Below are 26,362 nucleotides of genomic sequence, written 5' to 3'. Positions count from 1 at the left end.
TGGCACTGGTGAATCCTCTCACCCTCCCATGCTTCTGACTGTACCCAGTGCTTGATAAATAATCTTAAAAAAAAAAAAAAACAATTAAAAATGGGTTTGCCAAAGTTTGACCTCACTCTATCTGAGAGGATAGTGAAGAACAGCTTTGTATCATGAAAACGAAGTTGTGAGGAGGCAAAGTATAAGGAATGTACAGAAAACCCAGTAGAAGATAAAGACAGAAAAGTAGGAATAAGTCATATTGCGCAGAGAATTTGAGAGCATTTAGGACACAGAAATGACATATCTGAACTGCGCCTTACAAAAACTAATCTGGGAAGATGTGTGGGAGAACATGCAATTAGCATTTGACTTAAGAAAATAGAGGGGGTGAAGACTTAAAATTGTCAGATATAAGTTTCAGGTAGGGGGAAGAAAGGAAAACTATCAACTGCTGGACTAAAAGAATGTGCTATGAAATTTCAGGACTATTGAGTACAAAGCATTTTCTGGTTCAGAATTTAACTTTCTCCTCCTGGTAAAGGCTTGGACCAAGCAACAATGAATGGATTTAAGTGCATGTGACAAGAAGTATCTCAAGCTGACAGCGACAAGTTTATGTCCCAATTCAGGAGTTAGTTCAATTCAAGTCTTCCTCCACTGTCAGCAACAACATTAAAATGGGGGACGGGACAGCTAAAATCATTTATTTTTAAGTGCTTCCTTGACTTCTGTGTTTTGGAGTCTGGAATCTTGGGTTTCTCTGAAGCCTGTGACTAGAATATGTTTGTGGACAAGGTTCAAGGGATATATAAATTCCCAGAAATGTACATAAATTTGTGCTCTATGTATTTATTCTTCTTATTTTTTCCACTTATTTCCTGTACTCCTCATTTAAGCAGCATACTTTTATATAAAAATTCATTAGTGCTTATTTTTCATTAGCATTTATTCTAAAGACTAATTCAGACAATCCTCTCAACAAACTTTAACATTTAAAGCTAAGTGCTATATTATTCTCACTTTAGAGAAAACTATACTCAAGTCCCACAGCTAGTAAGTAGTTCTACAGAGAAGAACCTCTTTGAGACCCCAAAGTAAAAGTTGCCCAAATTTGTGACCACACAATTGCAGTTTTGTGAGGTTACAGCTCCCTCCAGGATCTGGAATAATCTAGATCAGCCTGGGTTTTCAGGTTAAAAAGAGATTTGCTTATCACTGATCCCTGAAAGCAATTTTGTAGGGAGCCTTTACACTTCATTGCAGGGAAGTAGATCTGTATAACAGCTATTTTATGTATGGCTGTTTCTGAATAATTGGTTAGTGTGCACTAGATCAACAATTTCCAAAGACATTCATTTTTCAACAAGGAAAAACAATCTCATTTCCAGTATACAAATTGCCAAAGACTCCTCAAAATCAATGAGTCATATTTTGATCAAGGCTCACAATAAAAAATAATTTTAAATTGTGATTCAACATATATGTATGTTGCAGATATTTAAGTAAAATTTTGATGAAATATTTATTTTGATTACATAGAACACACTGATATTTTCTGTTCAGTCTAGCTTAGTCCACACTAATTTACCATATTCCAATACATTAAAAAAATGCTAGTTCCTATAAACTGATTTCATGATTCCCCAATGGGTTGTAAACTTGTTTGAAAAGCAGTATTCTATATGGAATGAAATCAAGTTCCTAAAAAATGAAGCGAAAAGCATGAGTCTAACTGTTAATGGCTAAATGTTTATAAGTTTTTTTATTAATCTGTAGAAAAAAGTTAATGATTTCCTGAAAACCTTAGATAAAGCTTGACCATGAGTGATTTTCCCATTAATGAATTATAAGCAGCATGTAAATGTTCCCTTAAGAGCTACCTCATCTGAACTCAATCAAGAAAACAGAAAACATAAGCCTTAAACATTACAGCTCATGCAAGAGTTTAAGTGGTAATCGGAAATATTTCCAAATAAGACAAAAGTAGTTTTTTCATAGGAAATGGTTTCAAGATAGTCTCAATCTTTTTAAGATTTTTAAGATTGCTGAATACTGAATAATTTGTAGTGATACAACTTAAGACTCACAGACTATTTGTATTCTCCATTAAGGAAGCTGTTCAATAGTCTCAGTTTGTCCATTTGTTAAGAAATATTTAACACTTGTTATATGCCAACAACTATTTAAAAAGGCACATGGAAGGGATGCTGAATTATTACAGATGACCCATTTGGGGAGACAATTAACACAAAGTCACACAAATAAGAGCTATAAAGATCTTACATGAGAGGATTGTTGGGCAGTGCTGTGGCTACTACAGGCACATGTCCCTAAAAGTAACAATAGTCCTCTAGGATGGTTCTTGGAAATTGAAATCAAATATGGTTTTCAGGAAAGTCAACTAAAACATTCTGCTTCTAAACCCATATACAATTTTTCCTACTTATCACATTATGATGACAACAACATGTTCTAATCCTCCTTTCAAAGTAAAAATTAAAATATAATGCAGTTTAAACCTAGACAATGGAATGAATAAAAATAACCCAAGATACAGACAAAGAGACTAGGATTCAGACTCAGCCCCTCCATTGAGAGGCTAAGTGATTTCTGGCAAGTTATTTAACCTCCTGAACTGGGGAGTCAGCATCTGTGTTTACATCTGCTCATAGAATCGTGATGAGAATAAAGTGAGAGGATACATGTGAACACACTTTGTAAAGTAGCAACAGATGCTATTATTATTAACATTTATTAGAATCAATACATGAAACTGAGAAAATAAAACATTAACCTATTTATTAAGATTTACAGTGAACATTCACCAAGTACTTAAAAGTTATATTTGCATTTCATCAATCAACTCAATTAAAACCTGTGATATGACTGAATATCTGAATCTAGCAACTGGTAATAATAATTTCTCATTAAGTCTCAGACACATTATGGTTCTTCTCTAATGGCCCTTGGCCAGCAGGAAAAAACAATCTACTTACTGTTAATCAAAGGAAGGGCAAGAGTTCATATCACACCACTCCACCCACATGTATATTAATTCTTGGCATAGACCTATCACAGACACAGCACTTTCTTAGGGTTCAAAGATGCTTCTGTGGGTCTGCAGAGGGGGAGTGCTCCCTGAGTCCTTATTGTGCTGCAGACCAACTAGCCAGACCCATCCAGGTGATGCCTTACACTGGATCTTAGACTCTGTACTTAGACTCTGGACCAAGAGGGCAAGCTCCGGTTATCTGCCCAAATGTACATTAATTTCTACCACAGACAGATACTCTTTTTAGACAAATTCAATATTAGCAAGCAAAGTGCATCACATTTTTGCCAGTTATTGCAAAAGCCTGACTTAGACAGGTGGGGTACAAAGGCTGCATTCTCCCTACGGTTGGATAATACTCAGATATTAACCATATTATGAATGGCTAAATTTGATAAGACATATAGTATAGCTGTCTTCGAGTTACAAAAAAGTTGCTTTGGAAAAGGTCTCCTTTAGAATTTAGGTTACATTTCTGTCAACGAATTCACAGTGATGGCCATTAATGTTAAGCCAGCAGGACTACCTGCAGGAATCTATTCAATCTATAGTGTGAGTCAGGTAACCTGTGACCTGCAAGCCCTGTTCTTCCACTAAGTTACCACATGGCTCTGAGCAACATCTCAGAAAAGCTAGGGAAGGAGAAGAAGAAGAGCAAGGCTCAAATCTTGTCTTGGCTACCTACTGTGCAATTTCATTGAAGATATTTAATCCTTTTGAATCTAAATTTCCAGAGCAATGAAATCATATTTAAGGATGAATATATTTACATATCAGAGACTTGGGAGGGGTCAGGGGGAAGGAGCAAGGGAGTGAGGAATTATTTTGCTCTCTGCATCCTTCAGGGATGGGAATGGGAGATGAAGGAGAAAGAAGAGCATCAGCCCCTCCCCTGCAGCTACTACTGACTCTGAAGTGTGGGTAAGAGGAGAGAGTAGGTGGTAGTGCAGTTCTGCTTTTTCTGACAAGCAGGAACGAGTGGGAGGCAGCTAGCAAGTCTAGAGAGGAGAGACCCAAGTGAACAAAGCACAGTAGACTGATGAGCCTCTCGCTGTCTACTCACAGGCCTGCAGATGTTATCACACGGAAAAGGTAAATTTACCCCTAGAAAATACCACTTTGAGTTAACTAAGGTTAAATGTTTGATATCCTAAATTAACCTTTAATCCTGGAAAATATATTTTTAAAGAATTTTCAAACACACATACAAAGAACATAAAGGGACTACATAAAAAAAAATCACTAAATGGCTTCTAAATTCTGCAAAATTCAAACAATATCAGATTGAGCAGGGAGAAGACAGCCCTGTGTGCAAATACCTGCTTCTAACTATTAGAAGGAAGATGAAGCAAGGGTCAAAATGAATGAAGCTTATTCCAGGAGACAGAACGGAAAGTATAATCTGCTTTAATAATTTAGTTTTTCATTTGTTTTCAAGACCTGTCAAATAGCAAGGAATTAACACACACATATATAACCTATAGATTTTGTACACACAAATTCTTTGCAAAAATTTGGGGAAAGGTTTCAGGAATCAGTTGATTTGGGATACACAACTGGCACAAAACAACACTAAAGATTTTGAATACCAGGTGGGCCAATGTCAGGAGACCCTTAAAAGTCCTTAGAATTTACCCAGAATAAATCCATTTAATACTGCTGCCAAGTCACCCTTAAATGTGAAGTTACACAGTCATATATCAAGATGAATGGTGATGCTCAAATTACTAATCTCAAACCAAAATTATTAAAATGGGACCTTTTAATGTTAAATTCAGAGGGAGGGGAAGATCAACAACAAAATCATATCATGTTTATGAAACCATATGGTAAATAGAACATTGAGAAAACAGGTTAACTACTCGGAAGGGAAAAGAGGGAGTGGGGAGGAAAATAATTGAGAACAATTTTTAGGGTTTCAGATACATATTGTGGCAGAAGGCAGAAATCAGGAGAAATCTCCCTTCTGCTTTCTCCTGTATATTAGCAGAGATTTGTGTAAGGTTGTGTGATTGCATTCATTCGACCTTAAACTTGATCTGACTTACATTCTTGTCTAGAGATCTTGATTAGACTGCTCCTAGGGAAACTGCTCCTGAGAAATCTGCCCTGTGTTTTCAGAAACCAGCTTTCACGCAGGTTCTTCTGATATTTCCACTTTATGGAATACCACGGTTTAGTCAGAAGGCATTTGAAAAGATTTATAGCTTTAGCTGTCTCTTTACTGATAATGTTTTTTTTTAGTTTGCATTTTGCTTTTAATGACCTGACCATTTGTGGCTGTCACTGCATTATAAAAGCTAATCTCTGGGCGTGCTCTCCCCTCCCCTCCACCCTCTTCCCTCAGTCCCTTTCTCATTTCCTAGTAATTCATCAAGTTGACTTACTGTTTCCAACACACCACTCATTTTTGTCCTTGTCCTGCTCTCCCTATGTTTGTCATATTTATTATTTGGATATGTTTTACTTTCCACTGTTAGAATACTTTTTACAAGAGGTTAAGGCAAGCATGACAATTAAATTTTACACTTCTGAGTTGAACAAACAGTGCTGTTCTTTCAGAACAGTTTCATTTTGCAAATTTCAGTTTTAGGGACGCCCCTTCTAGTACATCTTAGGAATGAGACACTGTTAACTTTGAGCAGATTGTTTATGAACCACCAATTACCCTGGAATCAGTGTGGCTTTAGACTGAAAAGACACTATAGTTTTTAAAAATCACTCTGTAGGGCATCCGTAGGCAAAACAAAAAAAGAAAAAGAACCTTAACCTAAACACACATTTCATATTAAAATTGAATAAATATGGATACGACACTTTAATATAAAAGATAATACTATAAAACTTTTAGAAAACAATGTAAGAAAATCTTTAGGAAGGCCCTAAGGCTGGGCCAAGAGTTGTTAGACTTGACACCAAAAAGGCACAGCCCATAAGAAGAAAAACCGATATTGAATTGCATCAAAACTGAAAAGGTTTACTCTGGAAAAGGTGCTGTTAAAAAGGATAAAAAGAAAATGAATAGACTGGGAGAACTTACCGGCAAAAAACATATCAAAGAATGTATTAAAACTCTCAAAACAAAAAAAAAAAAGCACCACTTGATATACCTCGAATAAGTAAATAAAACTCTCAAAACTCAACAACAACAACAACAAAAAATCCTATTAGATCACAGACCAAAGTTATAAAATGACACTGCATTTAAGACACATAGCTAATAAGCACATGAAAAGATGTTGAACTTCATTAGCCATTAAAGAAATGCAAATTAAAGCCACCAGATATCACAACATACCTATCAGAATGGTTAAAATTAAAAACAAAAGAAAAATGCCAAATGCTGATGAGAATTCAGAAAAACTGGGTCAGTTATACATTGCTGATGGGAAGGAAGATAAAATGGTACAGTCACTCTGGAAAAAAGATTGGCAACTTCTTACAAAATTAAACATGCACTTATCATTTTACCCAGTGATTCAACTGGGCACTTATCCCAGAAAAATGAAAACTTATGTTCACACAAAAGTTTTTACATAAATGATCCTAGTTGTTTTTATCTGTAATAGTCCCAAACTGGAAACAAACCAAATGTCCTTCGTGAGTGAATGATTAAGTATTCACACCATGGAATGCTATTTAGCAATAAAAAGAACAAATTATCAATACAAGCAACATACTGGACACATCTTAAGATGCTATGCCCTAAATATGTTCCCCCCAAATTCATAATTTGAAACTTCATACCCAAAGTGATGGCATTAGGTGGTAGGACATTTGGGAGGTGATTAGATCATGAAAGAAACACCTCATACATGGAATCAGTGCCCTTATGAAAGAGTCCTGAGAAAGCTCCTTCCTCCATCCATTATGTGAGGGTACAGCAAAAAGACTATGGCCTTCTGTGAAGCAGGAAGTAGGCTTTCAACAGATAGAGATCTCAACCATGCTGGCACTCTAATCCCAGACTTCCACTTTCCAGAACTGAAAGAAATAAATGTCTGTTGTTTATAAATCATTTAGTCTGTGACATTTGTTACAGTAATCTGAATGAATTAAGACATAAAGGGAACTGAACTAAGTGGGAAAAAAATCCAATCTCAAATGGTTACATACTATATGATTCCATTTACATAATATTTTTGAATTACAGACATGAAAACCTGATTAGAGGTTGTCAGGGGATGGTAGGGAGAAGAAACGAATGTGACTACAAAATAGTAGCACATGGGATCTTTTTTTAAAAAGATTTATTTATTTATGCATACAAGAACTGGGGTACAGGCCAGAGGTGGAAGTGGTGGTAACAGGATTCACCAGAGAAAGATTAGGGAGCAGAACAGGCAAATCCACTGAAATACACTGCTGAGGGGAGTAGCGGGTGAGTTAGGAGAGGTCTGCTGCGCCATGTGGGTAGCTTCCTGGCCAGGGATCAAACTTGTGCTACAATTGCTGTGGATAGCTTCATAGTGCTGCGTCTTAACCCCTTGTGCCACCAGGGAGGCCCCGGGATCTTTCTGATGGAAGTGTTCTATATCTCAATTGTAATTATATCCACACAAATCCACATGTGTGATAAAAATGCATAGAACTAAATACATACAAACACATACATGCGCACACAAATGAGTGCTTGTAAGTCATGTAAAATCTGAATAAGTTTAGTGGATTGTGTCAATGTCAATCTCCTCGTTGTGCTATTAAAGGGTAGTTATTATGTAAGGTGTTACCATCATGGGAAATTGCATGAAAGGTATAGGGATTCTCTCTTTACTATTTCTAACAGCTATATATGACTCTACAATAACCTTAAAGTAAAACATTTTTCACAACACTGTAACATTCTTCTTTACTCCAAGAGTCCTATTTTTCTAATGTTTTTCCCAATAGATGTCTCATGCCTACCTTCCCCAAACAATCTTGCTATTCTCTGAATCCTAATATTGGAAAATATTCATTATCATTAGCAGTTAATTCTTGCTTTCCAAAAACTCTTATTCATAGTTTACTTTTACTGGTTAAGGCAGACTTTTTGGAGACAACCTGTATTTGAACACTGACTCTTAATCTGCCTGAAACGGGCAAAATACCTAATTTTTGATTCTTAGTTATCACATTGGTAAAATAGTGAGAAAACCTATATTGTAAGCTTATTGTAAAGAGAAATAAAATCTTAAGTATTTTACACACAGTAGTTCCTTAAATGCTTGCTTTCTTCCTTTTTCCATTAACAATCTAAAGCCTCACTTGATTTCTGGGTAAAAACACCAACAAATCATTGGTTTTCAGTTTTTAAGACTCATATTTGGAAAACAGGAAATGATCTTTAGTGAGCAGAGACTAGGGTTTAGGGGGATGGTAAAGCTGAATTCAGTTGGGAAGTATTTCAACTCATTCTCACTTTGTGTTTGAAAACATTCCAGCTATCAAAATGATTTATAAATGTTTTATCGTATCATTCATTTTATTATGATTAGTGAGTGACTGTCATATAGATGTTTAGATCTGTAAACAGTAACAGATCACAGGCTAGATTACTTCTAGCCAGATACCAACAGATGTATCTATGCTGGATAAGTTTAAGCTTTAAAAAATGACACACAGCCCAGTGGCAGAATTTCATCCATTCCATCCACCTGCAAAAATATTGTTTTAGTAACAGACTCCCCACAGGTGATAAGCTTTAAACATGTCATATATTTTTAGTTATAATTCAACCGATTAAGCTATAGAGCAGCAAGAACTAAGCACTTAGCATTTAAAATTCAATGTGGGTTGCCAACGTGGGATTCCTAGCAATCTGCAGTTCCATGCATAATGACAACCAGATTCCCTCAGCAGCACTGGCCTGCGAGAACTGTCATTGACAGAAAGAGAAGAACCAAATATTCCTGTAATATAAATGAGAAAAAGAACCAAAGTGTGCTAAACTTCTAGTTACCTGCTCAGCTTATGAACACTCACAAGTACAACATCTCAAGTAATGCTTGAGGACAAAGGCCCCTCAAACGTTTTTTTAAAGTACTCATACGATTTTGCACAGTGAATGCTTACCGAGCAAAATAACTTTGTTTCCGTTCCTTCTTCTCTTCCTTGGTATCCATAATACACAATCGAAAGTGCAAAGTATTTGGAAAAGTCCTTTTTAATCAATGAGTCATAACCCTGCAAAAGAAAAAAAACAACAAAGCAACTATAAATTAAGTTTATAAAAACTAATGTGAAGGAAAAGCAGAGTCAGCTACTTGGCCCCAAACAAATGGAAGATAAACTGTCACACAGTCACATGAGTCATATATCAAAAATAAATGCCCATGCGAGGGGCAGAGGGGAGACAGAATGGAGGAGTTAAACTATAAAAGAAAAGGGGACTGGAAAAGTAAAAGGAAGTATTTTCCTCAAAATTAGCAATTACTTTAAAATGTTCTAAAATAAAAACCACTATTTCAGGCTAGGTGTGCTGAGCTAATCACCTTTTAAGTTTTAAACTCATCATGACTTTTCAAATAAGCAATAAATGATTATGAAAAATGGATGACTTAGGTGTTTTACAAAAATGTCCTTTCTTCAAAAATAAAAATAAATCCATGTTCTATTTTATTTTCGGAAACATGCCAGCAAGTACATCCCACTTGAACAAATGTGGAAATGAAAGTACAAAGCCTCAGGAAGCTATTCTTCAGAATGGCTTTATATGCCTGTCTCCACCCCTCCCTCTCCCCAACTGCTGCTTCTGTCACCTATGTATCCCAGAAGCAGTTTAAACCTGTAATAAAAGGTTATCTCCAGATCAGCCTTTCTTAAAATACCACTTTCATCATGCCACTCCCCTTTTCAAAAATTTCCAATATCTATTTACTATCTTTTTTTTTTTAAACTTGAATTTTTTTAAAAAGATTTATTTATTTATTTATACAAGCACTGGGTACAGTCAGAGGCACGTGAGGGTGAGAGAATTCACCAGAGACAGAGCAGGGAGAAGAACAGGCAGAAGGACCGAAGTACACTGCTGAGGGGAGCAGCGGGCGGCAAGAGGTCTGCGTGCCATGTGGGACCCTCCTCCGGTGGTCAGGGAGCAGCCCGGGGATCGAACCAGCGCTGCAGAGGCTGCGGGCAGCTTCGCAACCCAGCACTCAAGCGCTACGCCACCGGGGAGGCCCTATCTACTTACTATCTGATTCACTAAACTAAATTTCCTGCAGAGCAATAACCCTTCTTAAAATTGATCGTTCCTCTCTGAAAAGCAAGGGATGTTCATCCATCAAAATTAATTACTAATTCATTTCAATTCAGTAAACAACTCTCAATACCTATGACATGAAAGGTATTGTCTGTGGTATCTGAGACTAAAGATAAATAAGACATGGTATCTGCCCCTTGGAATTACCCTCTTTCAAGGGAGACAGCTAGAATCTTAGATCAGTAGTCAGTAAACTGTTATGTGGGAGGCCGGAGGCTGGGTGCTTTCAGAGCCTTGAAATAGTTAGGCGTATGCAGAGACCCTTCCTCTCCCACACAACTCACCCCACACCAGAAATGGAAGGATGAGTGTGGGTCTCCTACTTAAAGGATACAGGGAGGCAGTTTCAACTTGAGCAAAAACAAGGACACACAATATATCCATGCTGACCAAGAGTGAAGTGTGAAGCAGAACACTGGCGGGTGCTGAGGATGAAGCTCTGTGCTGTGAGCTTCCCACCCAAAGGCTGCCCCTACATCAGACTCATTCAAGCAATCCTGCTGAACCCAATAGCAGCACTCATAGTAGCTGTTACTAAGTTGGTTAGAGGTGGTCCATGGGGCAATACCAATGTTCTCATCCCTGACATATATGAAAGGAAGTTTCCAAAGGGTCTTTATGAGGGAGTGTATGATATGCTCGGATTAGAGAACATGGACTTGAGAGGATTAAGAACTCAGTAGATGGATTAGAAAGAAATTATAGTAAAACTAGTTAAAACAGGAGGGCCCACTATATCTGATATTAGGAAAAGGTAAGAGGAATTTAAGAAATGATTAAGAAGCAATGAATCAAGATTTGGTAGCATGGTCAACAAAGACACATGGGAAAGGAAGGAGTGACCTGTCCCTCAAAGTTTCTGCTCCAAGGACAGCGTAGACTGTGCTACAACCCCACTGATACACTCTACATGGCGGAGGCAGTGGGATGTGAGTGGGAAGGGAAGTGGAAACAGATGAGAGATCAGTTTTGAACATGTTGACTCTGAGGTGCCTGTGTGATAGTCAGCTGGAAACATTCACCAGAAATTTGAATGCAGTCAAAGCACAGGAGTGCAGTGAGAGCTAGAAAAAAAGGATTTAGAAATTACCACCATATGGTTGCAATTAAGAGAAATATAAATGAAAAATGATATGATGATGAGATCACCTTGGAAGCATGACAACTATGCCGAAGCCCTTGCGGGAAGCAGTGGGGAGCACAGTTTCCACTGCTGTTGGTTTCTAACATGGGCTGACATGGGCTCTGCCCTCAAGGAGTTTACCAACCATTAAGGAAAGAAAGGTGTGTGTAGATGACTAAAATGTAGGACAGTTACTTGGAGCTGCCTAGTAAACATTAACAATTCAGAAGATGCAAGTTTGAAGTAATAAAGTAACCCTTTCAAGGTCATAAGGTTTTCAATAGGTACAGAGAAGAGACGGCATTCCAGAAGAAAGGACATTTCCGTACGGGCATGAAAAGGTCAAGACACATTCAAGCAAGAAGGACAGAGTGGCTCCCAGGTAGGGAGAGGGCGTCGACCATGACACCTGCCTAGTATGACTCATTTATTTCAATATATGATCTCTTTTAACCCTTGCGATCACATGATGAGCTAGATATCTTTATTTCCATTAAACGGAGGCTAAGAGATATTAATTTCCCTAGATCAGTGGCTCCGGCTCTGGCGGAAGAGGGATTTGAATGATTTGATGAACCTTTCAATAACCTCTGGAGTTAGAGAACATTTGGAGATGGCCAATTAAATAGCAGACTGATAGAATCAAAAGATTCCTTCCCACATTAAGAAATACTTGGGGGTGGGGACATACAGTCAAATCTGGAGTCTCTCAGACTCCAGAAAGGTTTAGAACCCTCTGCCCTGCTCTGAGCCAGAAGGTTTATTTTAATGTTCCTCTCTTGCATGCCACAATATGTGATGATCTCTGTTTATTGGATTTCCCCTCATGAGTAACAATGAAGTCATAACAATTTAATTGGAAAATTTTTATATAGCAAGCTGAGCCAGAAACTAATATTTGGTTCCAGTGGAAAAATATTGACAAAAATAAGTACAAGAGAAAAAGATGAAATGATCCAAGAACTGACATCTGGTGCTGTTGTATCTGTTTAGAACTAGTAAGGCTTTTTTTCCCCATAATGTATCTGATAAATGAAAAAAATATGCTAATTCTTTATTTCTTTCAAATTTCTGGGAATTTTTATATTCCTTAAACAAGACATATGCAGTCCATTCAGGTCTCGATATACCAACAGATTAACCAGAAGGAGATGAGCAAAGGACACTGTAAAAATGTTGCGCACAGAGCACTCACAGCAGCCATCACGCCTCAGTGAAGAACCCTAGCTCCTTAAATCAAACTCTAATGGGAAATACATTTTCCATTAGAAGTGGTTATAATGGACTTCTTAAAAGCCCTTCTTTCATTTAAAGTTGACTTTCCCTCACATCAATAAACTCTAGACGCAAACACTGAAATTACAAGAGACTCCTGCATTTATGGCATACTACAAACCAAAGAGAATTTTATGAGGCAGCACAAGATGAATCTTCTATTTTTTTTGCCATCTTAAATTGGGATAGTCAATTTATACCTACATTCAGTTCATTATTCAAATAAGAATGGCACCTATAAGGGGCCTCCCTGGTGGCTCAAGAGGTTAAGCACCACACTATGAAGCAATCTGCAGCCTCTGCAGCACGAGTTCAATCCCCGGCCGGCCAAGGAGAAACCCACATGGCACAGCAGACCTCTCCTGTCTTGCCCTCTGTGCCCCTCAGCAGTATATTTCAGTTGCTCTGCCTATTCTGTTCCCCACTCTGTCTCTGGTGACTCCTCTCACCCCCCACACCTCTGGCCTGTACCCCAGCTCTTGGATGTATAAATAAATAAATCTTTAAAAAAAAAAAGTTTTAAAAAGAATGGCACCTACAAAATCCTTACCTCAGAAGAGCTGTGTTGAAGACAAGGTGCTCCCTGTGTGTGAGTGTGGCAGCACTGAGAACTTAGTCATAAGCCATCAGACTCCCTAACTACATCTAACCAGCGGGACCCACCACACACCCAGGGTGACTTCTGGCTTTACAGCTAACACACTGCAGCTCCTAGTACATTCAGGTGTAACCAGTGCAGACTAGAAACACGCCAGTGTGCCATGATGTTCATCCATTGTTTTCCCAACAACATGTTTTCTACTATACAAATTAAATAATGACAAGAACATGCTTTGAGTCTTGGTCACACTAAATCTGGTCACTTAAGAAACAGACCAAGGGGCCTCCCTGGTGGCACAGGGGGTTAAGATGTAACCTATGAGGTTGTCCGCAGCATGAATTTGATCCTCTGGCCAGCCAGGGAGCTACCTACATGGTGCAGCAGACCTCTCCTGTCTTGCCCGCTGCTCCCCTCAGCAGTGTATTTCAGTCAGTCTGCCTGTTCTGTCCCCAGCTCGGTCTCTAGTGAATCCTCTGACTTCCCGTACCTCTGGCCTGTACCCCAGCTCTTGCATGCATAAATAAATAAATATTTAAAAAAAAAAACAGACCAAAGTGTACCTTTCTCCACAGACATTTCCTCCTAGCAAATCCTTATAGTAAAGTATGGCAGATGCTCAGTCTCATGTACCGTCATTTAAACAAAGGAAGGTTATGCAAATTTCTGTGTTAACCAAGGTCAACCATTTGAATACTCTCTTTAACAGAATACGAGGACAAAGAAACAGATACAAAGTATACCACCAAGAGGAGAATGAAGAGATAAGATCCCAAATGCCAAATGTACATCACATAACAAAGCAACAAATATAACTTAACAGCAACAAAGAGCCAAAAAGTTATGTTTGAACTAAGTTGATGATGGAAGACAGACCCAGGGCCTCCCCAGTGGCGCAGCGCTGTGAGGCTGTACGCAGTCTCCAGTTCGATTCCCAGCTGGCCAGGGAGATACCTACATGGTGCAGCAGACCTCTCCTGCCTTGCCTGCTGCTCCCCTCAGCAGTGTATTTCGGTACTTCTGCTTGTTCTGCTCCCCGTTCTGTCTCTGGTGGATTCTCTCACCCTCCCCCACCTCTGGCCTGTACCCCAGTTCTTGTATAAATAAATAATTCCGTAAAAAAAAATAAAGACAGACCGAGACTCAACTATTTAGGATTTAGGGAAGTGGGAAAAAGGGAAACAATGACAAAATGAATAGAGAACTCATCAACTTTTATACCATTATTCTCCTTCTAGGGAATTGAAATTAAACTTGACAAGAATTAAACACATGGTTTCCAGTGTTTTCTTATCTAAAATGAGGAAAGAGAGAGATGTCCTCAAAGCTAGTCAGTCCTAATGAAGACCCATATGTGGGTTAAATAGATCATTTTGTAAGTTCTCTCTAAGAAGAGAATACACAAATGAAATGTCTAAAAAGTCATTTAAAGGGTGAGATATTGTGGAAGATGTGGAAAGTGCCAGAAGTCTGACAACATAAACATTCTTAATTTTCAACAAATGTTAGAAAAAGGAATTGTGCAAATTTCACACTGGAGAAGATCACATAGATCCCCAGCAAAATTTTAGAACTGATCCTTAAAGGTAGGTTGTTGGACTTCCCTGATGGCGCAGGGGTTAAAGACAGCACTATCAAGATACTGCCAGCCACTACAGCACGAGTTTGGTCCCTGGCTGGCCAGGGAGCAACCCACATGGCATAGCAGACCTCTCCTCTCTTGCCCGCTGCTCCCCTTAGCAGTGTATTTCAGTGGATTTGCCTGTTCTGCTCCCCACTCTGTGTCTACTGAATCCTGTCGCTGCCCCCCCACCTCTGGCTTACACCCCAGCTCTTGTATGCATAAATAAATACATCTTTTTAAAAAATAAAGGTAGGTTGTTGAGGATTTGATGAAATGAGGAAGTAGTGGGACCTGAGGTCCAGAATGTTTACAGAATACCAACCTTTCTGCAAAACACACAACAAACAAGCAGACCTCTTTTTGAAACCTCTGCCATGGATCAAGTGCTCGGCTAGAGATACAACAATACAAAACAGCATTCATGGGCTAGGGAGCAGAGGTGGTGTAGACAACTGAGGCCCATCAGCTGTTTAACAAGAAGCAATGCTCTGATGTTGGTGAGTACAAGGATCCAGAGAGAGCTGAGGGAAGAAGAGACTGACCCTGCCAGAAAGAGGAGGAGTATCATGGGAACTTCATAAGTAAAACAAGTCTCCCAGATGATGAATACAGAAGAGGTGGTGCTCATTAAACAGGATGAGGATGCCAAGCTGCTGAGGAGGCATGTGTGAGACTCAGGGAATCCTAAGTGGTCTGGGATGGCTGATGAGGAGTGTTGGTAGAAGGATGATAATCAGGAAATGGTGGCTTTGCAAAATCACACTGACCTAATTTCTCTCTTGGACATAGTTACTATTCCAGTGCATAGGAAGAAATGAAATAAACACAGTGTAACTGTGTTTAAAAGATATTTGATATGTTTCTCTTCATCTGCTTATGTATAAGATGGTGAAATGTGGGCTGGACATGGGTGGAAACTTCTATGATTAGACGGACAAAGGAAAGCACTGAACAATTATACCAAGAAGTATGTGCTAAACCAATTGAGTGACCTCACCTGGAGCTGGGATCTGATCTTCAGCCTCAACCTGGAGGGAAGATGTTAACACAGTATTGTCAGATCTTACACTCATCAGTAAATGAACCACTAAATTGAATAAAAATATTAGACTTTCAGAGGGATAAGTAACATGCTGGAAAATGGCATTTGTGTTCAAACAGATCTCAGTTGTTCCTTAGAAAGGTGGAATCAACCCCTGTGAATATGTGTTCTTCACCTAGGTGAGGTGACTAGGATGAGAGAGGGAGGTTTCAGCATTGCACAAATGCAAATGATTTGAAATTTTAGGTGACAATAAGGACCATATACTTATCTCCCACTCCCATATATTAATGCAATCAACCCTGAATAAAAAAGATTATGCTCATTTGTTTCACCATTTTTGAAGATGAGAATATGTGAAGATGACTTCATTTAGCTCCAGGTCTCACACATTAGGAGAAACTTAAGAAAATTGCTGCAACCAAGATGGTTAAATGACATAAAACTGAACTTTAGCAATATTAATCAAAGGAACTGGTCAGGTTGAGTGGAAAGAGTGGTGATGAAATGATAGCATTGCTCAAATATCTCAAGGATCTTATCTGGAAGTGGATTTAGGTTGGTAACAATATACCTTCGAGGGTAGAAGCTAAGTTGAGGTATTGACTATGGAAGGAGAATGGTCCTAGTTTAACATAAGGAAGCACTGCCTTGTACACAGATGCAAAGAGCCATCTCCAGATTGAATGGTTTTGTAAATCTCCAAAAATGACTGAACACCAGCTGAACAACCACTTCATGGGATTGCTATAGACCAACAGTTTTCAACCTTATCAAAACCAACATCCCTTATCTAAATCATAATGTAAATATTTTAGAATGCTGAAATAAAATTCATAGGTAATATAACCTACCTACAATTTATGAAATCTATATAATACCCAAAAGGATAATTGATAACATGTACATCAATATGTAAATTCTCTGATTTTAAAAATTAATGTAAGATTAACAGAAAAGTAACTTACATCAAATATTCAATAAGAAAATTCACAGGCACAAGTTCATTAGAAGGCATACTAGAATAGTCAGATGCCTAGACTACTTATGTAGGACAACTTTGGATATAGAGGAAATGAAAACAGAAATTATTTCACTACATACAAGAAATACAGGAAGACAAAAGAGCAAGAGGGTGAAAAGGGTGGGGTATAGGAGGAAGGGGGTGAAAGGAACATAGAATAAATACTTGTGCTATAAATCATAACCAGACATTTATACACATGATTATTTAGAACTAATTTCATAACTTTAGAATGTCCCAATATTCATCTAAGTCCTACAGAAGATATGAAATTCCTGAGTATAAGTGAAAAGTTCTTCATTATCTAGGATAGTCCTGCTTGTTGTAAGACACCTGTGCTTCCACCCACCCACAACTAAATGCCAGTGCTGCCCCTGCCTCATAACCCTGCACTCATTAGCAACCACGATAATAGTAAAGTGATATGGGAAAACCATTATTATTTAATTAAAATTTTAATTGCAAAAATTTCTTCAAACCTAAGATTTTATAATCTTTACATACCTGAGATATTCCCTGTTTTCATGATGCTCTGTTTTATCTGTATGAGGGAGTAAATATTCTTAATCCTTTTCAGGATAAGGGTTTATCCTTTATCTGAATATGCAGTGTAGAAAAGTTAAAGAACTAATTCAAGGTCAAAAAATCTTAAGAGTGAGGGACAGAAAAATTTGTCTGATGCCAAAGTCAGAATTACTATGGTGTCTAATGCTAGGCTATACTAATACACAAAATGTTCACATTAACTGCCTGCATTTACCCACCATTAACAAAACATGAGTGAGCACTAACTTTCTGGCCAAATATCCTTTAGGATGTAAATCTAAACTGTATTCTAATTAGTCACTATTACTGATTAATAAAGACACTGCAGTAAACAAGTCCATATGTTCAATAAACATTTACTGCACTGAATTAGATTTGTAAAGAGCTAACTGGAAAGTACATACCCTTGATTTGCTAAATTAAATGAATTACTCCTTCAGTTTTAAGTACAGAAGTAATGATATAATTTTGAGTTTGCCAAAAATATTTCCATCAGCAATTGGAATTGCCAGTCTAATTATTTCTCCACTGAAAACAAAACTAGTAAATACAAAGAATCAGAATGAGAAAATGGAATTTTTATTTTTAGAAAAAACTCTGATGTTAAATTATAAAAGTTTCCTTTTCTAGGTCATTTTTTAAATTGTAGGTCATTTTTAAAACTAAAAATTATGATTCCATAAAAATTTTATCAGTTTTTAATATAATGCATGATTTTCTCATTAATAAAAAGAATTCAGGGCCTCCCTGGTGGCGCAAGGGGTTAAGATGCAACCTATGAAGCTATTTGCAGCCTCTGCAGCACAAATTCGATCCCTGGCCAGCCAGAGAGCTACCCACATGGTGCAGCAGACCTCTCCTGTCTCACCCACTGCTCCCCTCAGGAGTGTATTTCAGTCAATCTGCCTCTGGCCTGTACCCCAGTGCTTGTATGCATAAATACATAAAAAAAATTCAGTTTTGAACAGTTTTCTGCCTACAAAAATACAGATTAGAGGAAGAAAATATAGAGAAAATTACTGGAGGCAATAAACATTACAGAATCTACTGTACTGACCTCATTTCCCAGCATAAGAGAATGCTTCCTTCTCATCATCAGTATTTATTGGGTGTCTTTGCATAGGTATGATTGTCCCTTATATGGGCTGGGAAAAAATCTGATGCCTACATCATCCACAGAAAAGGGGTTCCAGGGTCAACCCAGGCCCCACTATTGTTACAGCATCATAAGATCAGATGAGCTCTAAGAGAAATCTAGTGTCCTAAAGGTGACAGGCTTTGAAAATCATCTAAGGAAACAGATGACGTGGGAAGAAAACACTGTCCTCTATTACTTTTGGAATTCATTTTAATATAACCAGACAGACCCCATTCATAAAATTCTAGGATCTCTGGCCTGTTTGATCTTTTTCAGATATTCATCTCTGGCCCCAAAAGAGTAAATACCACACTCCCACACACTTCTGAAGTCTCTCTCCTGGTCAGAACTCAAGTTCACTCCTTAAGGCCTTGCAGACAGTAAGTGTTATTGTGAATGACATTATGCTCACAGCAAAGGCCATACCACTGTATGGATCCTGGTATTGTACCATGTCCTAACTCCTTCAATTCCAGGACAGAAATACATGTGAGCAATGGTTCTCATTACTAATTATTTATCATCATCATTGGGTGGGAGCAATCTATTTGATGAATCTGAATGAGGGTTTACTGATGCAAACAAACCCAACAAAATTTGACACATGAAAAAGATACAATATGGAATGCCTTTCCAAACAAAGTATATAGGCTGCAAACACCAGCTTTCAAGAACTAAACTGAGTGTCCTTTGAGATTATCAAATGGCATAAAGTTCACTCTACCAGGGAAATTGCCATTTCAGTCAGGAAAAGGCCACATGCTTCGTTTTCTATGGATATCTGCAACTTAAGGCATTTTCAAAATATACTCAGACTCGTAAAAATGTAAATAAAAAGTAATAGATTTATCGCTCTTTTTAATGTGCTTTCAACTTATTTATTTACATGGAGAGTCTAAGTGGCAGTAAATGAACTTACACCTAACTCCAAAATAGTCACAATTCTCAATTCAGTAAGCATTTACTGAGACCTGCTTTATGTCCACCACCCACGAATTATCTAAAACCTATAAATATAAAAAGGATTCAACATGCTATAAGGAAATTTCAGTTTTTGACACAGGAGATAAAATTTGCATTAATAAGATAATGGGGGGGGTCTGATAAAATTAAATGTCATATAAAACATGTTACCCAGTGAAGTGCTAATTGGAAAAGGACCAGGGAACTCCGGGCAGTGTTTTCTGAGAAGGTGCTTGAAGTGGGATATCTCCAAAGATAATCACTCATAGTTCTATTTCAATACTGGTAGATAATAAACAATCAGATCTGTAAACCAGAAACTGTTTTATTCTTAATGAAAATCTTATTAGAGCACGTTCAAAAAAACAATTCTACTGGATTCTGCCTTGGATGTCTAAGGTCAAGCTGGAGGGGTACAAGCAGTGCTCTGGTTAGCACAGTGTACAGTGTGGTAAAAACACAAATGTGGGTTCAAGAGGGCATATCAAGAAGTGTCTAAGGGACAGGAAATCTGCATTGTGACATACTGTGACCTCTTCTTAGAAAAAAATTACATATATGATATTCAACTATAATTTTCCAAGAGACTGGGTTAAGAAACCAACTCTGTGGTTTATTATTAAAGGTTTACTAAGTTGCTGGATAGAAAAGCTCATACAATTCAAAAGAAAAATGGCTCTTTGCTAGATTGGACAGCGTTCTCAACTATGCATTCCCTCCTTCCTTGGAAAGAGAATTACACACCTATCCCTTTGCTATGCCACTGTTTGGTGCTTTGTACCAGTACATAGAACACTCAACTCCACCCACTTAGCCATGTGGCTTGTTTTGACCAACCAAGAGGATTGACAGTGAACCTATTAACAGTCAACCTGTTAGCCATGTAGCTTAGCCATGTGGCTTGTTTTGACCAACTAAGAGGATTAACAGTGAACCTATTAACAGTCAACCTGACCCTAAGAGACCTGACAAGTTTCTGTTCTCCAGCAGGGGAGTATGCTCTATGTAGTTGTTTTTTCTTATTCAGTAGGGATCCCAGAAAATAGACTTTAACTCCTATCTCTACTTTGGAGTCCAGCTCAGTCTTGCCAAACCCAGCTAAAAGCAGCCAAACCACAGTCAACCTGCAAATTTATGAATGTGAAATAAATATTTGTGGTTCTAATCCACTAAGATTTGGAAGCTGTCAAGCAGCACTATCACAACAAAAAGCCAATACACCTGCAGAAATATCCTGGTCTACAAATTACTTTCTGGATTTTTACCAGGAAGATCAAAGTCACATAGTATATATAACTGTCTATATAAGTAATTCTACCAAGGCCTAGATGCCTAGATTACCAAAGCCCAAAGACAGAAGCAGCCAATAAACACAAATAGCTAAGGAAAGCTTCTTTTCCTACCAGTTGTCAATTTAGCCATAACCAATTGGCATGGCTGTGGAGGTTTAGCTATAGGAAGGCATCACTTGACCTCAAGGTGACTTAGGCACATCTTAGCATATTAATCTGTAAAAATGGATGTTGTATCACCCAAAAAAAGATTCATGAAGTTGTAACACAGCACCCTAGAATGTGACCTCATTTGGAAAGAGGATCATTGTGAATGTAATTAGTTAATAAGATGAGCTCATCATGCACTATGGTGGGCCTCTAATCCAAAGGAACTGGTGTCCTTATAAAACAACCATATGAGGGCCTCCCTGGTGGTGCAAGAGGTTAAGACGCAGCCTATGAAGCTGTCTGTAGCCTCTGCAGCATAAGTGCGATCCCGCCAGAGAGCTACCCACATGGCGCAGCAGACCTCTCCTAACTCACTCACTACTCCCCTCAGCAGTGTATTTCAGTCAATCCACCTGTTCTGTTCTCCACTCTGTCTCTGTTGAATCCTTATACCCCCCCCCAACTCTGGCCTATACCCCAGTTCTTGTATGCACAAATAAATAAATCTTTATAAAAAATGACCATATAAAGACAGACATAGGGAGACCACCCTGTGAAGGCAGAAGCTGAGAGCAAAGCTATGCAACTGCAAGCCAAGGAATGCCCAAGCCAGCCAGCAAGTCACAGGAAGTCAGAAGAGGCAAGGAGGGATTCCAAGATAGGTTTCAGAGGAACCATGGCCCTTCTGATACCTTGATTTTGGACTTCTAGTCTCCAAAACTGTGAGGCAATACATTTCTGTTGTTTTAAGCCACGCAGTTTGTGGTTCCCTATCATGGCAGCCCTAGGAAACTATTAAGTTATTTTAAGTTTTTATAGACTGTCATTGTTCCAAATAGATACTTGGCCAAAAATGTTATTACTTTCCTACCATGTCTTTTCTGCTTCTTTCTCTCATAATATAAAGAGGCAAATGTAATTGAAAACATTGGTAAATGTTATTTTCAATATTAGAGCAGAAAGCTCCCACATCTAACAGCTGTACACAGGAGATAATTCAAGCACAGTTTACTTGAGTAGGTGGAGTAGGAGCTGATCTGATCATCAAGGAAAAAATCTTAACATGAAGATGGTCTTGAAACCTTCTGAGAATATAGCATCACCATGTTTGAAGCCATTCTTGACACATGCTAGCAATTTTTGTCTAACAAATGCATACTGCTAGGATTCTCCACACACTTCTGTCATCTTGTGTCACCTTCTAGTTACCTGCTCCTCATGCTGATATTACTTCCAGGTTATAAGTTCCAACAGCAAGAAATTCTTATGTTTATGTAGATGAACAAGCTATGCATACCTACATGGCAACTTCTAGTTTAGAAGACATTAACATTTATGTTTATTAATTTGAGTTTTTATTTGTATGGCTAAAATATAAGAGAAACTGACTACAGGTTATGGAACAATAAGATCTTGCTTTTTATCTAGATTAGTGGTCTCCATTTTTGTTATTCTTCATCAATAAAAGTGTCTGCCCATAAAATCCTAGTATATATGTCTTAACTTATAAAAACATCTTGTGCAATAATAAATTATAAAATAACATATTTTTGCTTTATATAGTACATATTTATATAGTACATATTTTTGTTTTATATAAACAGAAATCAAGAAAGGATGATACAGGCATTTTAACAACTTTTCCCTGTACATTAATGGGACATATGAACTTCGAATTTAGAAACCACTGGTGCAGACTCTGAGAGCAAGGACATGAAAACATTTCCAAGGATTTGGTCCTTTTCACAAAATGCAAGAATTTATGAGAATCTAACATATGTGTGAATTTTAAACACATTTTCTGGAAGATTCGTGAAACTGTCTTGATCAAACAAGCAATATTTTATAATTGGTAGAATCGTCCTTACAACTTGGATTAATTTGTATATTACTACCACCCAGCTGCAAATGCATTTGCTAATATGGTGCTCTTTGCAGTACAGAACTTTAGTTTTTAGACTTAGGGAATGAAAATCATTTGTCAGGTTTTCAGGCAAGTATCTGTAAGACTGAGAGAACCAAATGCGGTAACATTGTGATTTTGAAAATAAAGACATGACTGGGCAAAGGGGAATATGGAACAGAAAACTCATAAATCACCTCTTAGGAATTTTATCAACACAACAACATCATGTGTCCTACAGGCATATATGTGGACAGTGCTGTGCTGGAAACCAGAAGGGCAGAGGGTAAGCCCTATCAGCTTACTTCAAGAACACCTAGGCCATAAAACCAGCTAATATTTAATTTATGTTAAAAAATAGTTAAGTGCCTAAAGAACTAAATTAAGGATAGAGTAGTTGTCTTGGAAAATGTTCATGGAATTAAGTATTAACCTGGTGCAGAAGATTGACTTTAAAAGAATTGTAAAAGGGAGTTTCAGATAGAGCAGGCTGAGTCAGAGGCAGAAATCAACCTCACATATGCACAGGGTACTAAGGATTCTGACCCCAGGGGAATGCTGAGTTGATGTGGGTGGGAGTGGGAGATAAGGCTGGGTGCCTGCAATCTGGAGAGGATACAGCACCATCATCACGTAAGCAGCATTTTCTGGCAGAAATTTTCAAGAGAAAGCCAACACCACTAAACTCTCACAAATCATTTCACTTGGTCTACTTATTCTTGAAGAACTAGCCTTTGGGCTGATTTATATACCAAGCAAGTGAGCTAAATGCAAAAAAAAAAAAAAAACCCAAGCAGATGTTGTGTGGGTGAAGATGCTGAGGAAGTGAAATATTAGTAACTGAAAGGAGGAAGAGAAAGTAAAGTGTGTTAAAATGAACATGCATTTGTAAAGTCTAGAACATAAGAATATTTTAATAATTTCTCACTTATCAAAATCATATGGATAATAACAATGGAAAAACAGAAATTACCTATGACCCCATCAAATAGGGAAGAAGCTTTAATATTTTGTGCCTTTCCTGTCTCTTCTTCTATGCAGGTACATTTTAAAATGAAAATAGATTATCTTTTACATATAACTTAGTATACTATCACTTTAAAAATGACACTGGTGTTGAATTTGTCTCATATTTTCACAATATCACCTTGATAATGTCTTAATATTTATATAGTTGTTTATTTTGTGAAAGTCTTAATATTTATATAGTTGTTTACTTTACAAATATTAATGTATCTAATTTTTAATGCAATGTGGAGGGTGGAAGCTATTATTAACTTCTTTTAACAGATGAAAAAATCAAGGAGAAATTAACTTGCTTAAGTTCACATAGCTGGTAAATGATGGGATAAGACTCCAAGTAGGGCATTGGCCCTGTCCCCCGACTTTTAGTGGGGCTACCATACCACCTGCCTCCCAGAGACAGTGTGCTTATCACTGAAATTAAACTTCACCTCCAATTTCCTTAGCAAGTACTCTTAGAATCTCTGGGGATAAGGCAGTGTATGTGGCTAAACAGTTCTCCACCTCAAGGAATACCATCATACTCTACACCATCTGCTAAAAAGAGGCAAGAACTGTAAACTCAACCTAGCCAGCACAGTTACAGACTTTAAAATATAATTATAATCTGCATTTCTTAGATGAAATGAGGTTGAGTATTTTTATAGGTCTTGGCCTTTTCTAGTTCCGGTTTTGTGAGTTTTTTATCCCTTATGTAGACTGAATGTTTGTGTCCCTCCTTAAAGTCATATGTTGGAAATCTAACAGCCCAAGATGATGGTATTAAGTTGGAAATTTGGGAAGAGATTAGGCCATGAGGGTGTGGGATTAGTGTTCTCATAAAAGAGGCTCCAGAAAGATACCTACTCACCTCCACTGGGGGCAGATACTATGAAGTCAGCAGTCTGCAACCCAAAAGAGGGCCCTCAGTGCACCCAGATTCTGGACTTCCAACCTCCAGAACTGTAAGCAATAATTAACAAATTTTCTACTATTTATAAGTCACTTAGTGGATGGAATTTTGTTATAGCAACCAGGAAGAGTAAAACAATTCCTTACCAAAACGCTTTTTTACAGAGTTAAGGCGTATTAAATTGAAACTATTTTGGAAAATGCTGTGATTCAACATATCAAGACGGTTGCTAACTAGCTGTTTCAGTGGGGCCCTCAAACAAGCAATAATCACTAGGACCCAGGGCTGAGGACGCAGATGTAAACACCCGGGAATATGAGGGCTGAGTCTAGTAGCCTGAAACTGAGCACCATATCATATAACAGGGCCATACTTATCCAATGGCTAGACTATTCATTACTACTACTCAGGACACCCTCAATTCCTGGTATTAACATCTCAGGAAACAAATCAGTAAATCTGTTTTGCTTAGTTTGCTTAGTTGAGGTCAGAATTACAGAAGGAAAATGAAAGGTCTTGCAGAATCTCATGCCTGGAGAGTTGTCCCTTAAGCTTTTCCTATTCTGCACAGCATACCTGGTTAGTGATCAGAAATATCCAGCAGTCAGAGGATTCTGCATGAATAGTATTTGCTGAGCAAATACTATTAAGTTCTTACTCTCCAAACCTCCTGTTAATCAGTCAACAGCAAATTACCCCATGCCAGATTCTCTGTAATAAAACTAAGCTCATAAGGCATCCTCTGATTACTTGCTTGGAAATAAAAATGTCATGCTCATATACTTAGGGGTCACTTCTAAGAATGTGTCCCTATTTTCAGATGGTTCATGTCATCTATCAGGGTTGATGTTTACTTTTGATTTTTTCAGAGTAACCTCTTCTCCCAATAAGCTTTGAGGACACACTATGTGGAGGCTTCTACCCCTTCCGCATATCAACCACAAAGGCAAATTCAAGGGGGGGAGGCATAAAAGACACTTTCCAAATGAGACTCATAATAAATATGTAAGTTATTTTTAATGTGTGTGAACACAATATTTTCAGAATTAGAAAACGCAGGGATACTAAAGAAAAAGATAAGGGCATGCACTCTACTGAGAGGGTTGGGGGTAGGAGAGGGATGATGAATGGCTAAGATCTTCACACTCAGGTTTTTGTTTTTTTTTAACCAATCTTAATATGCTATCCCAAAGCTAATTTTTCTATTTTTGAGAAATGCCTGTTTTCTGTATGCAAATCTACTTGTTATACTAAATTACATGTGCAAGATTCTATGAATTGATAGAAATCTCAACTAAGAATGGCTCATGGAGATGACTCCGGGATTGAGTGTGGCTTGTGCCAAGTAGAACTAGAATAAAGAAAAATCATACACTCTGTCATGTGTGGGAAGTAACAATTAGCTTTTATTACCAAAAGAGAGATTCTTAACTGGGGGTCCATAACCAAGCAGATGCAGGGAAAATTATGTGTATGATTATGAGATCCTGAATGT

At 37.8% G+C, this 26,362-nt stretch overlaps 1 protein-coding gene across 6 annotated transcripts in view; it reads right to left on the bottom strand.

The window, feature by feature from the left end:
- NCOA7 (nuclear receptor coactivator 7) overlaps nt 1–26,362 on the bottom strand; it is a 134,785-nt gene that overhangs the window by 102,575 nt on the left and 5,848 nt on the right. For 4 of the 6 annotated variants that reach the window (XM_054697807.1, XM_054697806.1, XM_037520357.2 and 1 more), the window contains exon 2: nt 9,089–9,199. In XM_054697807.1, coding sequence (XP_054553782.1) covers nt 9,089–9,138 — 50 coding nt within the window. In that variant the 5' untranslated portion in view covers nt 9,139–9,199. Of the gene's footprint in view, nt 1–9,088; nt 9,200–15,891; nt 15,916–24,825; nt 24,918–26,362 lie in introns of those variants that run through there. The other 2 variants (XM_054697809.1, XM_054697808.1) reach the window with 2 other exon arrangements.

The sequence above is a fragment of the Talpa occidentalis genome, unplaced genomic scaffold, assembly GCF_014898055.3.
Source record: "Talpa occidentalis isolate TD23 unplaced genomic scaffold, MPIMG_talOcc4v2.1 talOcc4.2, whole genome shotgun sequence".
NCBI classification, from domain to species: domain Eukaryota; kingdom Metazoa; phylum Chordata; class Mammalia; order Eulipotyphla; family Talpidae; genus Talpa; species Talpa occidentalis.
This window is presented reverse-complemented; position numbering and strand designations above follow the sequence as displayed.